This window comes from Mus caroli, unplaced genomic scaffold (assembly GCF_978045245.1).
Source record: "Mus caroli unplaced genomic scaffold, Mus_caroli_1 scaffold_5, whole genome shotgun sequence".
Classification (NCBI taxonomy): domain Eukaryota; kingdom Metazoa; phylum Chordata; class Mammalia; order Rodentia; family Muridae; genus Mus; species Mus caroli.
The window spans coordinates 74,791,700-74,811,037 of record NW_028227260.1 but is presented as its reverse complement, the minus strand read 5'-3'; the positions used below and the strand labels follow the sequence as shown (position 1 = coordinate 74,811,037).

General features: G+C 39.2%; 1 protein-coding gene across 7 annotated transcripts in view; it reads right to left on the bottom strand.

Moving 5' to 3' along the window:
- Positions 1-19,338, bottom strand: part of Zfx (zinc finger protein X-linked) — a 49,852-nt gene that overhangs the window by 5,841 nt on the left and 24,673 nt on the right. For 6 of the 7 annotated variants that reach the window (XM_029473147.2, XM_029473150.2, XM_029473151.2 and 3 more), the window contains 5 exons: positions 17,549-18,118; positions 1,643-1,792; positions 1,318-1,461; positions 827-976; positions 190-330 (listed from right to left, as the gene is read on the bottom strand). In XM_029473147.2, coding sequence (XP_029329007.2) covers positions 190-330; positions 827-976; positions 1,318-1,461; positions 1,643-1,792; positions 17,549-18,118 — 1,155 coding nt within the window. The remainder of the gene's footprint in view (positions 1-189; positions 331-826; positions 977-1,317; positions 1,462-1,642; positions 1,793-17,548; positions 18,119-19,338) is intronic. The other variant, XM_085838128.1, reaches the window with a different exon arrangement.

Here is a 19,338-nt window from a genome sequence, read left to right as displayed (position 1 = left end):
AGCCATTTCCCACTCCTTTTAAATCAATAAAATCATTCATGAATATCACCGAATTCTGAAATTCAATACACAAAAGCTCCACATAGTCTAGCCACTAAAATGCCCTCACAGTACCCCTGTGGATGCACACTAGCATTGCCTGAGAGCTTGCGGAGCACGCTGCACTGTGGGACTCGCGCGCGCCCTCACCTGTTTGGTACTGCCTGGAATCAGGTCTTCTCCTTTTCTTTGGTTTTTGTTTAGCCAGTCTGCCGAGGCCAGCAGACTCATCTATGTGCAAGAGGGCACTTGCAGTGCCATTCCGGTTTTCAATTCCATCAGAATTATTACCTAACAATGTGTATTAAAAAAACAAAATCATACAGTATTATAAATTATAAAGAATTAGGAATTCTTTATTAACTCCCACAATGAAAAGCCATGATACTCATGAATGACAAAAATACCCGAGTTTTATGAGCACACTCATTATAGAAAGACCACTGGAAATGCCTAGCTTCCAAAGCGGAAACATGCATCAGAATTTTCCCACATGGGTCCCATGCTATCCCCCAAGATTTTAAAGGTATGGACCTGATACAGTTAAGCTGAAACATTCCAGCTTGAAAGCCTGTATGCTTCATACAGTTTATTTCCTTATATAATGTAAACAGGAGGAAATGCTTGTTTAAAGTCAGGACAAAAAATAGTTTTATAATCCTCCTCTGCTCTTGTTTAAATCAAATAATCCTTATATAGTACTAACATTTCAGATTTCTAAACCTAAAATCACAAAAACTGCTTTTCAATCACAAATTCATGTCCAAAGAGTGGCTCTGTGACTTACCGTAAGCAGCTGCCCATGCAATCGGCATGAAGGTTTTCATTTCGTTGTCCTCCACTTGCTGTTCATGCACTGCGGCTGCAGCTGCAGCTGCAGCATCCTCCTCTCCAACAATCACTTCCATATAAACTTCATCAGCAATCTCAGCGACATCTAAGTAGAAAATTAGATGAACTTCTCTGACCGGGTTCTCAGAGCTCATAGGAGAGATACTTTCATTTGAATTCAGCTAATATGCAAATGGGAAGCTAAACATTAGCTAGAATACAGCTTTTGTAAAATAAACACTTGCTGAATAACTCTTCTTTTGGTTTTCACCATAATCTAGTTTTACAGTAGCAAACATTCTAAACCTACATGAGTGAATACTGATTCCCTGAGAACATGGCAGCATAGTAATTTTTTCTCAAATGATGCCGCTTACTTCCTTCAAATACTGACCATTGAAAAGAGACAGAGAAAACATTAGGAACACAGAAAGAGCATGTACTTACTCAGTTCTTCTTCTTCTTGCTGAGAGTCGTTAACAGCCATATAAACCATCTTTTCCCTGGGAACGCGAATACTATTGTTTGGATCAAGTAGTTCAACTCCATGCTCATTCTCAGGCTCACTTTCGACGATATCTACAGTTCCACCTATCAAGGAAAACAGCAGCTCTAAGAATCGATTTTAAAATTTCATTTCCACTTCTTCCTTTTTCAAATATATTTCTCTGATACTATGCTAAACTTATTTATCTTCAGAAAAGACTTCACATCTTCTCAGTCTAAATAACGCAAAAACAATTAGACTGAAGCACTGCTCAGCACTGCTCACCTAAGTCATCTTCTCCAGGATCAGCTTTAAAAATGTACACCTTGATGACTTCAGGGCAAGTGCCATCCACTTTACAAGGGTCAATTTCTGTCTCGTTGTCCATAGTCAGTCCAGATGAACCATCATGTTCTATTTTACCAGCATCATCCACTAAGCAAGCAGAAAATACAGCTCAAGTAATAATAGAAACTGCTTAAACAGAAAGTTACTGTTTGAGTTCTGCTAACAAACATTCTCTTTCACTTGAGTCACATAAAATTGGATGATTTTAACCTAGACAAGTAGACGGTTCAATAAATACTAAAGACTTTTAAAACTGAGATCAGATATTTAAAAAAGTATTACTCACAGAAAAAAAAATGCCTGGTAGCCTAGAAACTGTAAGTAAAAGGACGTATTTAGCTTTTGCTAAACACAAGTAAAAAGCACTCCTACATTTAAAATTATCTCTTAATATTTAAGGTCTTCACCTTAAATAATGTTCTAGTAGTAAAATGAAAACCATGATCTTCATATGAATATTTCATAAACTCAACTTCATGGTTACTATTCTTAAATATTATTTGATGTGATCCATTTTCATTAGAATAATACGTTTAAAAATAAAGAAAGCATGACTGCCAGAAAGGATGGAGAATGAAAATTCTAATTCAAACTGCTTAAAACTTATAAAATGCTGGACTCAATTGCACATACCTTTAACCCTAGCATTCAGGAGTCAAAGGCAGGCAGATCTCTATGAGTTCCAAGGCCAACTTGGTCTACATAGGGAAACCCTGTCCCCCCCCCAAAAAACAAAAACAAAAACCCTAAAAAAAAATAAACAAGAACTTATAACACATCTTGTGTAAGTAACACATATATACAATTTTAACTTGTGACTTTAAGTCAAGGTCCTTGATGGTAAATACAGCAATATATAAATTCAAACACACTCTGATATGCACATCTGTCCTCTTGAAAGACAAAAAGAGGCCATAAGAAAAAGAGAAGCGAGAAACAAGGGAAGAAGGTAGAAGATAGGAAAGTGTTAAACAGCAAACTACACTTTTAAAAGCTTGCTAGAAGTCACCAAAGTAATCGGTGTTGTGAATGATTTGGAAAATAAAACACAAGAAAAATGATGTCAAACACACTCTAGATCTAAAAAAAAGGGACCAAGAATGTAATTGCCATTATAAGCAACCTTATCTCACACATTAGAGGCATCTCGGGCAACACAGAAAGTGTAGTAAAGGTTAATAAAAACTCAGCACCTAGGACAATTTATCATAAAAAGTTAGACTTATCAATGTTAAGCCTATTAAAGAGACATGACCTGGATGTGGTGGCACAAGCCTTTAATCCCAGTACTTGGGAGACAGAGACAGGCAGAGAGATCTCTGTGAGTTCAAGGTCAACATGATCCAGAGCAAGTTCTAAGACAGCCAGGGCACTGTACAAAGAAACCCTGTCTCAAAAAAAGGAAAAGAAAAAGGAAGGAAGGGGAAGGAGAGAGGGAGGGAGGGAGGGAGGGAAGGAAGGAGGGAGGGAGGGGAAAAGAAAAGAACGAACCATAAAACTGTTCTTTCTGCTCTGAGCTCAACTAACGGGAGTGGCCCAGCTTGCCCCAAGAGAAGGGCAACAGGTCCAAGTCCAAGGTCTATAAAGAAACCTTAAGGGAAGCGACAAGTCTTTCCCTTTCTCTTTTAGTTCTCGTTCTGGTGTTCTCCCACATACATCTGTTCTCTTTCTGGCTGGACATTTATGTTTTACTCAATTCATTAAATGGTGAATTGAAATTATACATCATTAAGATCTTACATTAGGTATTGGGAAATACCAATCTGACAGAGTAAGTCTGCACTCCAGTGGGAGACTACTTTAACTGGAGCAATAATAAATATAACTACTGTTTACTGACTAAGTACTACTTACAACAACCTCGTGAAGCAGACTACAGTACTGTTGACATTTTACATCAGAGCAAATAGAAGTCTTGAAAGGTTGACTATTTGTAGTTACACTGAATTTAAATCTCAAACCACATGAGACACCATCTGTGTTTGTTAACTTTTGGACTCTAGAGTTTGAGATTGATATTAGCAAAAGCAATTACATTATATCAAAAACTAGTGAATGAGCCGGGCGTGGTAGCACATGCCTTTAATCCCAGCACCTGGGAGGCAGAGGCAGGCGGATTTCTGAGTTCGAGGCCAGCCTGATTACAAAGTGAGTTCCAGGACAGCCAGGGCTACACAGAGAAACCCTGTCTTGAAAAACCAAAAACCAAACCAAACAAAAATAAAACAACAGCAACAAAAAAACTAGTGAATGGTTGACCTACCAGAAGATATTTTGTCAGCAGAAATGAGATTTACATATGTACATATTTACTCCTTAGGCAAGGCACTTAGGATTACAACAAGGCTAGATGGTGGTGATTCTGATCACTTTTTAACACTTTAAAAAGTGCACCATCTCCGTTTTTGTTTACAACCAATATTAATTAAAGCAAGACAGGACTCATGCTTGTGGTGTCTGAAAGTCCTGTCGTGTCCTCTAGCAGGTTAAAAATCTGCATTTACCTAAGCAAATCCTTATACACAGACACACACACAACAAAACAGCAAAAAAAAACAGCCAGGCGGTGGTGGCACACGCCTTTAATCCCAGCACTTGGGAGGCAGAGGCAGGCGGATTTCTGAGTTCGAGGCCAGCCTGGTCTACAGAGTGAGTTCCAGGACAACCAGGGTTATAGAGAGGAACCCTGTCTCAAAAAAAAATTTTATTTTCAAAAAAGGCAAGAATATACTGACAATTTGTCAACAAGATTTTTGACTTACATAGAATTAAGACATTTTTTAAAAAATCTTTAAAAATGATCTCTTTAACAAAACAAAACGGCCAGGCATGTTGATGCATGCATGCCTTTACTCCTAGCACTCAGGAAGCAGAGGCAGGTGGACCTCTATGTTTGAGGCCAGCCTGGTCTACAAAGCTAGATCCAGGACAGTCAAGGCTACACAAAGAAAATCTATCGTTAAAAAAAAAAAAAAAAAATCCATAGACAGCCAGAGTTCTATGTGAGACCCTGTCTCAAAAATGACTAAAATGTTTATGTGTATCTTCTTTTTATTTTATGTATTCACTATTGCTCTCTTCAGACAGCACCAGAAGAGGGCATCAGACCCCATTGCAGGTGGTTGTGAGCTACCGTGTGGTTGCTGGGAATTGAACTCAGGACCTCTGGAAGAGTAGCCTGTGCTCTTAACTGCTGAGCCATCTCTCCAGCCCGTTTATGTGTATCTTATTTGCTGATAAATTATTTTGCTTTTCCTTGTGTCATTTAAACAAACAGAAAATGAAGGTGCCTTATGGAGAAAGGGCAAACACCTGTGAACTCACATTATAGGAGGAAACAGACGCTAAGCTCTCTAATCCAATCTTTAATAAGAAGTTCATATAGAACATGAAAGAGGATCAGCATCCAAAATGATAGTGCTTCGCTGTACACTAAGAGGTTCTAGCAGGGAGATAGTGGCACAGGCCTTTAATCCCAGCGCTTGGGAGGCAGAGGCAGGCGAATTTCTGAGTTCAAGGCCAGCCTGGTCTACAGAGTGAGTTCTAGGACAGCCAGGGCTACACAGAGAAACCCTGTCTCGAAAAAAAAGAGGTTCTATGTAGACAAAGAAGAGATACCTTACTGAGACTGAAACAAGGAGAAGGGCACTTACTTCATTCAGGTAAAAGACAAACTATGAACACTGGTATAGAGACAAGAAACTGTGTGGAAGGACCGAAGACATGGTGGGGAATACTGCCAACTGCTAAACTGAAGTCAGATCACAAAGGGCCTCTTGCCCATGGCAGAGAGGCTCAGACTTGATCCTGGAAAGCTGGAAGTTTTTCAATCAGGTCAGATATTAAAATCTCTTGGGGAACTTGAGGGCAGGGGTGATTCGCTAGCCAAGCAATTCTACATAACATAATCCAAATATAGGGACATAGGACCTAGAAAGAGGAGAAAAGGGGGAGATTGATTTTAGAGGTACCCTAAAGCCCTAACCCTGATCAGAGGCTTGAAAGCATCTGCTCTAAGTGATGAGACATCTTGAAGCAACGATGAGATCAGAGGCCTATTACTATACCATCTTGCTAACCTTGAAAACGGGGATGAGCTGAACTCAACACACAAAGCAGGGACAGCACATATTAGTCTGCTATAGCAGATGACAGGCACCAAAACCTTCAATAAAAACAAAAGATAGTAGGTATAAGGAAGAAGGCTAGGTTGGCTACCTACTTGGGATGAGCAGGATTTGGGGATTTGGCTAGTAAGCTACTTCCAGAAGAATATGACAATGGAATACAAGTCAGGAGGTTGAGTATACAAGTGGATGAGAATGTAACAGAAAAGAGGAAAAGAAAGGCTCTTTTTTATTTGTTTAAGACAGATTCTTACTCTGTAGCCCAGCCAGGTGTGGAAGTCTTGATGTGGCCCAAGCTGGCCTTGAATTTGAGGCATCTGTCCTGCCTCACCCTCAAAAGTACTGGCATTAAACATCCTGTGCTAGGCTATCAAGATGGCTCAGCAGGTAAAGGTGCTTGCCACCAAGCCAGATTTTGATCCCGGCAGAGAACCAACTCCTGCAAGTTGTCCTCAAATTGTGGTACAAGATATGTAAATGCACCCAGACACAAACACAGAGAGATAGAATTTCAAAAAAAATTAAAAATCAATAAAAGCATGTGCCAATGCTGATACCATAGCATATACTAGCAAGATTTTGCTGAAAGGACCCTGATATAGCTGTCTCTTGTGAGACTATGCCAGGGCCTAGAAAACACAGAAGTGGATGCTCACAGTCAGCTATTGGATGGTTCACAGGGCCCCCAAAGGAGGAGCTATCCAAAAAAAGTATCCAAGGAACTAAAGGGATCTGCAATCCTATAGGTGGAACAACAATATGAACTAACCAGTACCCCCCAGAGCTCGTATCTCTAGCTGCATATGTATCAAAAGATGGCCTAGTCGGCCATCAGTGGAAAGAGAGGCCCATTGGTCGTGCAAACTTTATATGACTCAGTACAGGGGAACACCAGGGCCAAGAGGTGGGAGTGGGTGGGTGGGGGAGTGGGTGTGTGAGGGTGTGGGGGACTTTTGGGATAGCATTGGAAATGTAAATGAAATAAATACCTAATAATAATAAAAAAATAAATTAAAAAAAAAAGCATGTGCCAACATACTCAAGCAGTGGATAGTATAATTAAAGTAGTAAGATTTTTTTTTTTTTTTTTTTTTTTGGTTTTTCGAGACAGGGTTTCTCTGTACAGTCCTGGCTATCCTGGAACTCACTTTGTAGACCAGGTTGGCCTCGAACTCGGAAATCTGCCTGCCTCTGCCTCCGAGTGCTGGGACTAAAGGTGCGTGCGCCACCACGCCCAGCTAAGTAGTAAGAATTTAAATATTCTTGTAGAGTGGTGGATACCTTTAATCTGAGCACTTGGGAGGCAGAGGCAGGTGGGTTTTTGAGTCTGAGGCCAGCCTGGTCTACAGAGTTAGTCAAAAGGACAGTGAGGGAGAAATTCTTGTCTCAAAACAAAACAAAAAAACAAACAAAAAAGGATGATTTTAAATATTCTCACAATCTAGATAACTGAACCAATGGTCATTTTCAAATTTCAAACAGTACCCTGAGAAATCTCACCAATCTATGTAGAGGAGTCCAGAATACATGGGTATCACCATCGGGGCACTTATTTTTTTTTTTTAAGATTTATTTATTATTATATGTAAGTACACTGTAGCTGTCTTCAGACACAGCAGAAAAGGGTGTCAGATCTCATTATGGATGGTTGTGAGCCACCATGTGGTTGCTGGGATTTGAACTCAGGACCTTCAGGAGAGCAATCAGTGCTCTTAACCGTTGAGCCACCTCTCTAGCCCAAGGGGGCACTTATTTTTAAACAGTTCAAGAATGATGAAGTTGACCTAAGCTCTAAGCCAAACTTCACAAACTGATCCTAAGCAAGGCACTCAGAAAGCTAAAGCTACATAATGAAAAACTGTCTCAAAAGTCAAAATCAAAACAACAAAAAATGGGCTGGAGAAAGGGCCTAGCAGTTAAGAGTAATTACAGCTCTTCACGAGACACAAGTTTGATTCCTAGCAACCATGTAAGGTAGCTCACAACTGCCTGTAGCCCTAGCTCCAGAGGATCCAACCCTCTTCAGTCATCCTAGCACATAAGTAACATGCACCCAGACATACATACACACTTAATAAGTTAAATAAAATCATTAAAAAAAAAGAAGCAACAACAAAAATCCCACTCAATTTTAACTGGTACTAAAAAGTCAGATATCCTTCTGGTTGCAAAGAGCAAGGCCAGACTTACTGTTTTGACATGTTAGCTTGTCTGTCAGGACCCTTATAAAACCTTCAATGACTGGAAAACCTAGCCATGTTAGAACATGCAAATTGCCATACACTCACCTATAATACAGAATTCAAAAAACCTGTTTGCTTTCATAAATAGATGGGAAGATGCATTTCAAATACCCTGACTTCCCTGATAACAGCTATTTCTATTACTATACAAAAGTAGAATTGACCTTCAGATTTTCACCTTGAGAGCTTGCCCTACTCAACCTGTTAAATTATTCTGAATATAAATTATTACAGAAGAAAAATTTTTTAAAGAACACTTTGATGGGTCTTGTTAAGTACTCAGGATTTCATTGTAATTTTAAAGCTTCTATTAAAAATGAAATTTCTAAAAACAAAGAAAGCTTCGATGAAGTTGAGTCATCCTATGTATGATTTCTGCCTAAGTGTCTTCTTTAGCAGTCATGAGAACTAGTACTTTAGAATAAGGCTTCTCTAAAATAGAAATGCATAATTTTTAAAATTAAAATTACTTCTAATAATAACTACCATTTGCATTGCATCTTGCTATTTCTTTCATGTTTCTATGAAAGATTTTTGCTTCATTTCCCAGATAAAGAAACCAAGGCAGCTGGGCGTGGTGGCGCACACCTTTAGTCCCAGCACTCAGGAGGCAGAGGCAGATGGATTTCTGAGTTCGAGGCCAGCCTGGTCTACAAAGTGAGTTCCAGGATAGCCTGGACTATACAGAGAAACCCTGTCTCGAACCCCCCCCCCTAAAAAAAGAAAGAAAGAAAGAAAGAAAGAAAGAAAGAAAGAAAGGCTCTGAGATGGTGTATAACTTGGTCAGAAGCCAGTTAGCTAGTGAAAAGAGAAGAAATCAGGAACATGCCTGTCTTTAGAACCCAGGCCTTTATTTTCATCTCCTAGTAGATACAAAAAAAAATGTTTAGTGTCTGAAACTCAGTATTTAAAAAAATTATCAATAATCCCAAGCTACCCAGGAATTCTCTCACTTAAATTTTTTTGTATTTTTTCTTCTATTCTAAAAATTGAAACTAGCAAATTATCATCCCATCTTGTCCAGCATTTGACCTAAAAACTGAAATAAAATTTTGGGGAATAATTTCATTACTAATAACAGAAGTATAGCAAATCTAAGCATGCTTTATTCAGGACCAAGAAAGCCTCAGTAAACCCATATGAAGAGTGAAAACTAGGAAATGATTCCTTGCAGTGACAATAGACTGAAAAAAAATTACAGTACACTGAAGTCCATAATCCAGTAATTTATTGTAGATGCCTAATTTAGAATGCCTACACAATATTCTCCCTCCCTCTCAGAGAGAAAGAAAATGAATACAGGGCTGGAGAGATGGCTCAGCCGGTAAGAGCACTGACTACTCTTCCAAAGGTGCCAAGTTCAAATCCCAGCAACCACATGGTGGCTCACAACCATCTGTAATGAGACGTCCTCTTCTGGTGTGTCTGAAGACAGCTACAGTGTATTTAGATATAATAATAAATAAACCTTTTTTAAGAAAGAAAGAAAGAAAGAAAGAAAGAAAGAAAGAAAGAAAGAAAGAAAGAAAGAAAGAAAGAAAGAAAGAAAGAAAGCCGGGCAGTGGTGGCCCATGCCTGCCTTTAATCTCAGCACTTGGGAGGCAGAGGCAGGTGGATTTCTGAGTTCAAGGCCAGCCTGGTCTACAAAGTGAGTTCCAGGACAGCCAGGGCTACACAGAGAAACCCTGTCTCAAAAAAACAAAAACAAAAACAAAAAAAAAAAACAAAAAAAAAAAAAAAAAAAAGAAAAGAAAAGAGAAGAGAAGAGAAAAGAAAAAAAAAGAAAAGAAAAGAAAAGTATGTCTATTTCTTTATAGAGATGCAACTTAGGACCAACTCTACCTGTGAATTTCATCTACAGAAACAATTTCAGATAGAGGAGCAAAAAGAAAAGAAAACACTCTGAACAAGCTTTAAAGATGCAGTTTTAAGGTGATTCTAATAACAATGTTCTGTATACATGGAAGTAACTAAAGAAATAGATCTTAAGTACTATCAAGACAAAGAAAATAAATATGTAGAGTAATGCAACTTTACTGTTCAATGTAACCATCCCACCCAGTTCCTCTACTCGCTTACTACAAAACCTCTGCCATTCTTAAAGGTCTGAAGTCAATATAGATTTTATGTTAAAATACAGCTTTATGAACCATCTTTGCAAGAGGGTAGAAACCAAAAAAAAAAAAAAAAAAAAAAAAACACTAATAATTTCCAACACGTTACAATGGCTTGATTCCAAAAGTGGATTGTTTAATATTATCTCTCTTTACTTTGAAGAGAAAAGATGATGATGATAAGGGTGAAAAGTTCAAAATGTACAATAAACATACAATAGACGTAATAGACAAAAATGTACAATAAAAAAACACAAAAGGCACAATCTCTATATTATAGCAATAGGACAAGAACATGAGCCTAAGCCAGGCATGGTGGTGCACGCCTTTGATCCCAGCACTTGGGAGGCAGAGGCAGGCAGATTTCTGAGTTCAAGGCCAGCCTGGGAGTTCCAGGACAGCCAGGGCTATACAGAGAAACCCAGTCTTGTAAAACCAAAAAAAAAAGAAAGAAGAACATGAGCCTAGATAACTGTTTAATTTAAATGTAGCTTTACTTTCTTTTAATATATATCTTTTAACAAGAATAGAGTGAATATAATATTGAATATATTTAACATATAAAACATTAAAATATGTCAAAATATATTCAAATACGTTTATTTCTGCCCATATTTACTTTTTCAGGGCCATTAATACTGACTTCAATCAGAACCCTAGGACCTAAAAGACATCTAAATATAAATAAGAATTATTTTTATAGCCTGGATTCTGCAATACTATAGCTGGTCTCAATCACCACTAAACTTATCCATTTTAAAATTTGTCTTCTAAAGGTGTTCTAAAAGAGCAATAAAAGTCAAGCCTTACCCCTTGGTAAACCCTTAGAGGACAAGAAGGGTGAAAGCCAGAGGGCAGAAAGCAGAAAGCAGCCCGAGTGCTGTCCCCTTCACAATCTGGGAGATAGCCAACTATTTCCTCTAACGTTGGTGCTGACTTGTCTAGTCTTGTTATAGAAAATCTGGCACTGGCATTTAAAAATAGCGTTTTGGGCCAAGATGGCTTAATGGGCAAAGGCCACCATTAAGGCTAACAATCCATGTTCTATGCTTCGAACCTGGACAATAGTAATTGTTACAGGATATTTGAACCTATGTCTTGTTAGGATATGGCTCAGCCCTTAGCACACACCTTTAATCCCTCTGGCCAGAATACAGACATACCCTTAGTTCACATCTTTAATCCCAAACAATGAAGGTAAAGTTAGTTTATAGAAGGAAGCACCCATGTTTGAAAGTGATGTATAATTGGGTGACAGAAAAAGTGACGAATCAGAGAAAGATTTGGTAGAATAGGATATGCCCAACACTCGAGGAGAGGAAAGGGAAGCTATTTAAGGGAGAGACAGACAGTACAGGAAGGAGAGTACAGTACAGGATACAGTAGAGTTCACGGAGAATATACCATAGAGTAGAGAAGCCCAGAGAGGGAGGAGGGGGCAGTTTTACCTGGAGTTTTACAGAGACAGACTGAAGAAAAGAACAAGCTAGACACATATAAAAACAGAAGGAGCTAGAGAATGAGGAAGGAGCAAGAAAATTAGAACATGCCGGGCGGTGGTGGTGCACGCCTTTAATCCCAGCACTTGGGAGGGGGAGGCAGAGGCAGACGGATTTCCGAGTTCGAGGCCAGCCTGTTCTACACAGTGAGTTCCAGGACTACAAAGAGAAACCCTGTCTAAAGTTAGTATGAGGCCAAGTGGAACCATTCAGGACAAAAGAGAGAAGCCAGATTGAATCACTCAGCTTGCAGAGGAATTTGAGCCAGAACAGCTGAGTTGAACTTGCCAATCAGAACTCAGAAAGAACTAGAAAGGGTGAGTTTATTCAGAAGTCTCAGAGGCTGAAAACATTCCAGGCCTAGATTAGATTGTATGGAGGCTAGAAGCTTTCAAGACTAGACCTAGACTAGCCGACAGGAGCAGTAAGCCTCCCAAATGACAAATACACCAGGCAAATAAAAGATACTTTTACTGGAAAGAACAGACTTCCACAAGATGTCCTCTGACCTCTACACAGACACCATGGCACAAGCACGCGCACACACACACACAAATAAAATATTTAAAATGAAATTAAAGGGGCTGGAGAGATGGCTCAGCAGTTGAGTACTTCTTGCTCTTAAAGAGAATCCATGTTCTGCTCCCAGCATACTAACAGCCATCATAGCTCCAGTTCCAAGAGACTGATGCCCCTTCTGACCAGAGTGGGTACCAAGCACATACATGGTGTACATATATGTACATGCAGGCAAAATACTCATAAAAATAAATCTAAAACTTTTAAACTAAAATAAAAGCATTATTTTTATTATCTTTATACTGCAGTATCTTACTAATGATTTACTAATTTTTATACTAGAGTATCTTCACTCTTCAGCTGGCTGCTTCTTAAACTAGCCCATGTCCATCAACCCTTTATCACTATCCTGTGGCTTTGGCTTATTCTTATTCTGTATTGGTAGATATGATTATTTATGTATTCTTGGCCCAGGGAGTGGCACTATTAGAAGGTGTGGCCCTGTTGGAGTATGTGTGTCATTGTGAACGTGGGCTATAAGACCCTCATCCTAGCTGCCTGTAGAACTCTCAGCTCCTCCTGTACCATGCCTGCCTGGATGCTGCCATGCTCCCACCTTGATGCTAATGGACTGAACCTCTGAACCTGTAAGCCAGCCCCAATTAAATGTTGTCCTTTATAAGCCTTGGTCATGGCGTCTGCTCACAGCAGTAAAACTCTAAGACAGTAGATGAAGATGTTCCACAGGGAAAACAGCTGTCACACCCAAACATTCCTCTAATCTTCTGTCTTTTAGAGAGGATTCTCAATTCTACTAACATTTTATCTCTCTGCCTAGGACACAACTAACAGCTCTCCACTGTGACCCTAAACACCAGTCCCTTCCTCTTCTCTGCATCTTATTCCACCTATTAGCCTTTATTGTCAAACTGGCCCTGTCCATTAATTAGTTTGTCCCTGTACCCATAAGCATGTCTGAGATACATTCACTAACCAGCAAAAGCCATACTATTGCTTCATGTCCCTTGACTAACCATAATGGCTTATACAAAGTGTTTACCCCTAATTTCTCAACCCATTATAGTTCAATTCGTCCATCTCCTACCCACTCTCTCGTGGTAAACTAATCTAAATACCAATATCCTTAATGCCAATAATCTAAATACCAATAATCTAAATACCAATATCCTTAATGCCCACCAAGAGTCTTTCTTCTCAGTGGCTGACACATGTTTATGGCATTCTCTGTATCCTCCGTAGTGTTAAAGACTCAGTTTGTTACCGTGTCTTCTGAAACCTTCAATTTTCATTTCACCTTACCTCCTTCTCTTCTTTCTAATGAGACCTTGTAGCCTAAGCTAACTTCAAATGCCTACAACATTTTATATACCAAAGATCTATACTGACACTCTTGTCAAGTTAGCACACAAACCCATGGGTTTCCTTATGGCATTTCATACACAGGCATAATACTATTATCCACCCCACTCCCTTATGACCCACTGTTGCTAGCTGCCTTCCTCTCTCCAAGTAGTCCCCACTTCTGCTTTCATGGCATATGTATTCCATTTTCCCTTTTCCCTTCCATTTCCCTAAAGAATTTGTCCTTGGGGCTAGAAAGATGGGTCAGTGGTTAAGAGCACCCACACAGTGGCTCACAATCAGCTGACCCAATATACCTTCCTCTGACTTCTATGGGCATATGTCACACACACATACATGCAGGTAAAAAAAATCATATACATAAAATACCTATCAGTGTGGAGACTCACACCTTTGATCCAGGCACTCAGGAGGCAGAGGCAGGATATCTGCATAAACAGTTTCAGCCTCAGAACAGCCAGGGCTACATAGAAAGACCCCATCACACACAAAAGCTCGTCCTCCCTTCTCGTGGTCTCTTTCTATTTTTTTTATGTATTCATTTTATTTATGAGTGCTTGTCTGCATGTATACCTGCATGCCAGAAGAGGGCATCAGGTCCCTTTTACAGATGGTAATGAGCTACCACGTGGTTGCTGGGAATTGAACTCAGAACCTCTGGAGGAGCAACCAGTGCTCTTAACCACTGAGCCACCTCGCCAGCCCCCTCCCTTTCTACTTTTATGACCTATGACCTACTCCATACACAAATTTCAATCTGTAATGTAAACATGAGAGAAAATGTAGTTATTTGTCTGAGTCTGACACACACATCTTAACAAGATGTGTGTGTCAGCTAGCTTCATGCATTTCCCTGCAATTATTTCATTTTTCTTCCAGCTGAAGAGCTACCACTATATTTCTACAACTTTTCTTTATCCATTCATCTGCTAGTGGACATCTAGCTAGTTTTATTTCTTAGCTCTTATGGTACAGCAGTAAACTTTGCCATGTAGGTCTCTGTGGTACAGAATCCTTCCTTCGTGTAGATACCCAGGAATGAATGAATGAATGAATATATAAGCATTACACACATATCACTCAAGTCCATAGTAACTACATCACATAGTTAACACTCTTTTTCTACAAGCATTCTCTAGAAAACACCAACCACTTCTATGAGATACTTTCTATCTGTTACCTAACCAATTTCTCCTCACTCTAAAATGTCAAATTTATATTTTCAACTACCTAGAAAACAAGTATGAGACTGTCTCCAACAAGGAAGCACCTCATATTTTTAGCAAATCCTAAATCATTCTTACCCCCACAAAACCTACTACCTTTCTTGAATGATTATCATGACCCAATCTGGCAACCTAGAAACCTTAAGGTTATCTCTGCATTATCTTTCTCCATCCAAGTCCCACCCAGCTCATTTGAGACTAACTCTCATCCATTTTATTTTCTAATCTCAACTTCAACTCTCCTTGATCTATTAAGGTCTTTGGGATATTTATTGTCATTTTGTTTTTGAGACAGGTCTTCCTGGCCCTAGAACGGAATAAGTTCTGGGATTACAGAACTACACTACCAAACCCCAACTTGAGGTACTCTTTTTTTCTATGTGAAAAAAGACTTCAACTACTGTCTATCCCTAGTCTCTTGTTCACTTAATCTCTATTGCTACAAGGATTACATTACAAAATAAATTTAAAATTGAAATAAACTACATCACATATTCTCTTACAGACCAGCAAAAACTTAAAAAGAAAAATACTGCCTTGTGTTGGTTAGAATACAAAACAAAATAGATAATCTTATAATACCAGAGGACTTATATTAAATAAAACATTGAGGTAATATAACCAAACTTGTAAATATGTCTCATCTTTTCTAAATTTGTATTATTCTCTGTGTGTCTGTTTATGTATTGGGAGCACATGTGCGAAGAGAGGGAAATTTTGGGAACTCGGTTCTCTCCTTCCACTGTGGATTCCAGGGACTGAACTCAGATCACCATCAGGCTTGTACGGCAAGACACAAACATTTTTGCCTGCTGCGCCATCTCACTGGTCCTAAATTACCCAGTAATTCTATTTGTGGAAATTCATTACAAGGAATGAAGTACAGAGATGTCAGCACATCTTAAGTTTCTAGGAAAGGCCAAGACGGAAACCATATATGAACAAACAGGCACACAAAGAAACATGGCTACCTTTTTTATAATACATGTGATATGCATGAGTGTAAGAGTGTGCATGTGCGCATGCGTGTGTGGAGACCCAAAGTTGGTATCAGGTCTGTCCCTCTGATTGCTGTCTACTTTATTTATTGAGGCAGGGCCTTTCTGAACCTGGAGCTCACTCATTCCCACTAGTCTACTTAGTCAGCTTGCTCCCAAGGAACCTGCTTCTTTGCCTCTTGACTAAGATCACTGTTGGCTACCATGCTTGCCTGGATTTTACAAGGTTTCTGAGGCTCCAAATCCCATTCCCCACACTTAAATGGTAAACACTAACCCAGTGAGCCACCCCTTCAATCCCCAAACCCTTTGTAAAACATAATGTCTTCCACTCACCCATACCCTTTTCCTTCATCTTGGAAAGCTAAACTTCATCCTTGACAAAGGTAGGCTACTCCAGTCTTCACAAGAATTCAGTCACAACTCTGCATCACTCTGTAACCTCCCTCCTACAGTAGACTATAAGCCCTGCCCCCTAGAACAATGACTTTCTCTACTTTATGTATTTAGGACTCATCAATAACTGGAGCACCTACAGCAATGTAAACAAAGTCCTGTAAATACATGCTAAATAAAGGCTTCCTTTTTACAAAGACCATGTATTTCAAAAGTCCTATCATAACTTGTTGAGATGGTAGTTTATTTTGCAGCCCAGGCTTATTTCAAAGTCCTCTTTCCTCAGCCTGTTTAGTGCTGAGATTACAGATATGCACATACCAGGATGAGAATATCTCAATAACTTTAAAAAGATGGTTTTCTATAAAATGCTGGTAGACTCCATTATATGGTATACTAATTTCATATATGAAAACAACTGGGCAAATTTATAACTAATTTGCCAGTTCTTGTTTATGGGAGTTTAGTGCCTTAAGGAGTAAGAATTTATACTGGGTTAGAACTGTAGTCTACCTAACCTAGAACTTGATATCTGAAAGTAGTATCAAGAAATGTTTTAAGACATCTATTCTCCCAGATGCCAACTTAAAACAGTTGGAGGTATGCCACCAAAACACCTTAGTTTGCTTCAGTGCTCTAATAAATTCATCATGCTTGAAATCATGTTGCAGTACTATGTTCGTTCCCATTCTGTTCCATAAACAGTACTTTTCATACAAAGTACATTAAGTATCCAAGAACCTAAGTTCATATTTCAGGCTTTCTCTGACCAGTAGTTTGTTTCCTATACAAGAATACAAGTATACAAGAATATAAGTAGTTTGGTCATGTGTCTTTCCTCTTTCCAAGTTGTTTGAGGACACTAAGGAAAGCTGGTGCACGTGTGTGTGTCTATCCCTCCCTGCCAAATGACATCCTTCATTATTTCAAAGTTGCAGTTTGTCTTTCTATAACTGAAGACACCCTCTTTCTATCACATCTTTATATAGAAACACGTCAACTATTTCACTCTTCACAAATTTCAGTCACCTTACAGACTCTAAACCAAAACTCATTTTACAGAGATGTATGTCGTTTTGTTTTGTTTGAGACAGGGTCTCACTATGAGTAGCCTTAGCTGTCCTGGAACTCACTATATAGACCAGGCTGCCTTCAAACTCATAGAGATCTGCCTGCCTCTGCTTCCCAAGTGATGGATTAAAGGTATGTATCATCACACCTGGACAAGGTATTTTTATACATTTAATTTAATGGACATTTAGTTTCACCCCTGGTGTACGTTAGATAAACAGCCTTCAGAAGTACCTGTGAGAAACACTATACTCCCCCCAAACTTACAAGAGATCATAAGGTAGTCCTCACAGTTGTTTTTCTCTTCATCCTGCTGGTTCACAGGGATCCCGTTGGCATCTATGACTGCTTCAGAGGCACAGTCTGCTACCAACACTTCTTCTGAGACAACATCAGCAGCCAGAGGATCTGGGACGATTTCTGCTTCTACTACACTATCATGAACCACATGTTCAACGTGACCAACATCAGACACATGTATAGATTCACTTGTCAAGACATGTTCTGGCATAGATATTGAGGCTGAAGTAATATCAGAAGCTAAAACATCATCTGGAACTGTGCAATGTGTTAAAGAAACTTCTTCGGTTACATCTGAATCCAGCACTTGTTCAGGGATGATGACTGTTTCCGATACATCTGCTTCGTCCATGATGTCTGTACACTGGACATCTTCTATAACAACATCCTCAATGACATCCTGGATTACAACTGAATCTGGGTCATCAGGAACATAGTTATGTACGGTTATGTCGGAATCCACAACATCTGACACATAAACCGTTTCTTGAACTTCCACAACAATTTGATTACCATCCATGTGTGTAGCACCAGCTCCTAAAAAATAAACAAACTCCTAAGTGTGGTAGTTTAAATAAGAACGGCCCTATAAGCTCATATATTTAAATGTCTTCGAGCAGATTATAAGGATTAGGAGGTGTAGACTTGTTGGAGGGTGTGTGTCACTAGGTGTGGGCTTTGGGGTTTCAAAAGCTTATGTCAAGCAGCAGGCCTAGTGTGCATTTGTGCATGCAGGTGTGTGTGTCTATCTCCTCCTCCTAACTCTGCCTGTGGATCAAAATGTAAAGGTCTTTGCCTATGGATCAAGATGTAGCTCTTGGCTACTACTTCAGCACCTGCCACCATGATGATGCCAGACTAAACCTCTGTAACTATCAACAAGTCCCCAATTTAAATGCTTTCTCAGTGAGTTGCCTTGTTCATGATGTCTCTTTCCAGCAACAAAATAGTAGCTAAGACAGTAAGTAAAGAAAATCATGAATTTCAGCACTAAATAAATATTTCAACCAGCAAAATTATTGTTCAACTTCTCCCAAAAAGTAGCTTCTCACTTTTCTCAAACATTTAGATTCCCTTTAACCTATTTTTAAATAAAATTAGAAAGACACTTTTTAGAACACTCTTATATATTCATCTCAAATCAATAGATAAGGAAAAATCTATGATAATAATACAATTGAAACAAAGAAAAATCTCAGTAAAACTCTGGGCATGCTGATACTCATTCAGTTACTTGAGGCATGATTATAAAAAGTAATGTAACTATGGGTGGCAGATAGCTCAGTTTTCTTTTTCTTTTTTTTTTTTGGTTTTTTGAGACAGGGTTTCTCTGTATAGTCCTGGCTGTCTTGGAACTCACTTTGTAGACCAGGCTGGCCTCGAACTCAGAAATCTGCCTGCCTCTGCCTCCCGAGCGCTGGGATTAAAGGTGTGTGCCACCACACCCGGTAGTTTTCTTTGTTATATGTGTTCTTCTTGTTCTACCTCCCTTCCCTGAACTTGTATTTTTTTTTTTCTTATTTCCATCTTTCCTATGACTCCATTTTTTTCCTTCACTTCCTTCACATCCTTCTTTTGCTCTGGTATGATGAACATTCTCTACCTATGACTACAGAATTTTAGAATTTGATCTCTATTCTGGGACATAAGACCAGGGTATACACAAAAAGAAGGACCAGAAAATTTGGTGTGTCTCTGTGGACAGACAGTGTATAAGTGGCACTGCTGAGCGGCAGTGGGACAAAGGTAGGTAGCAG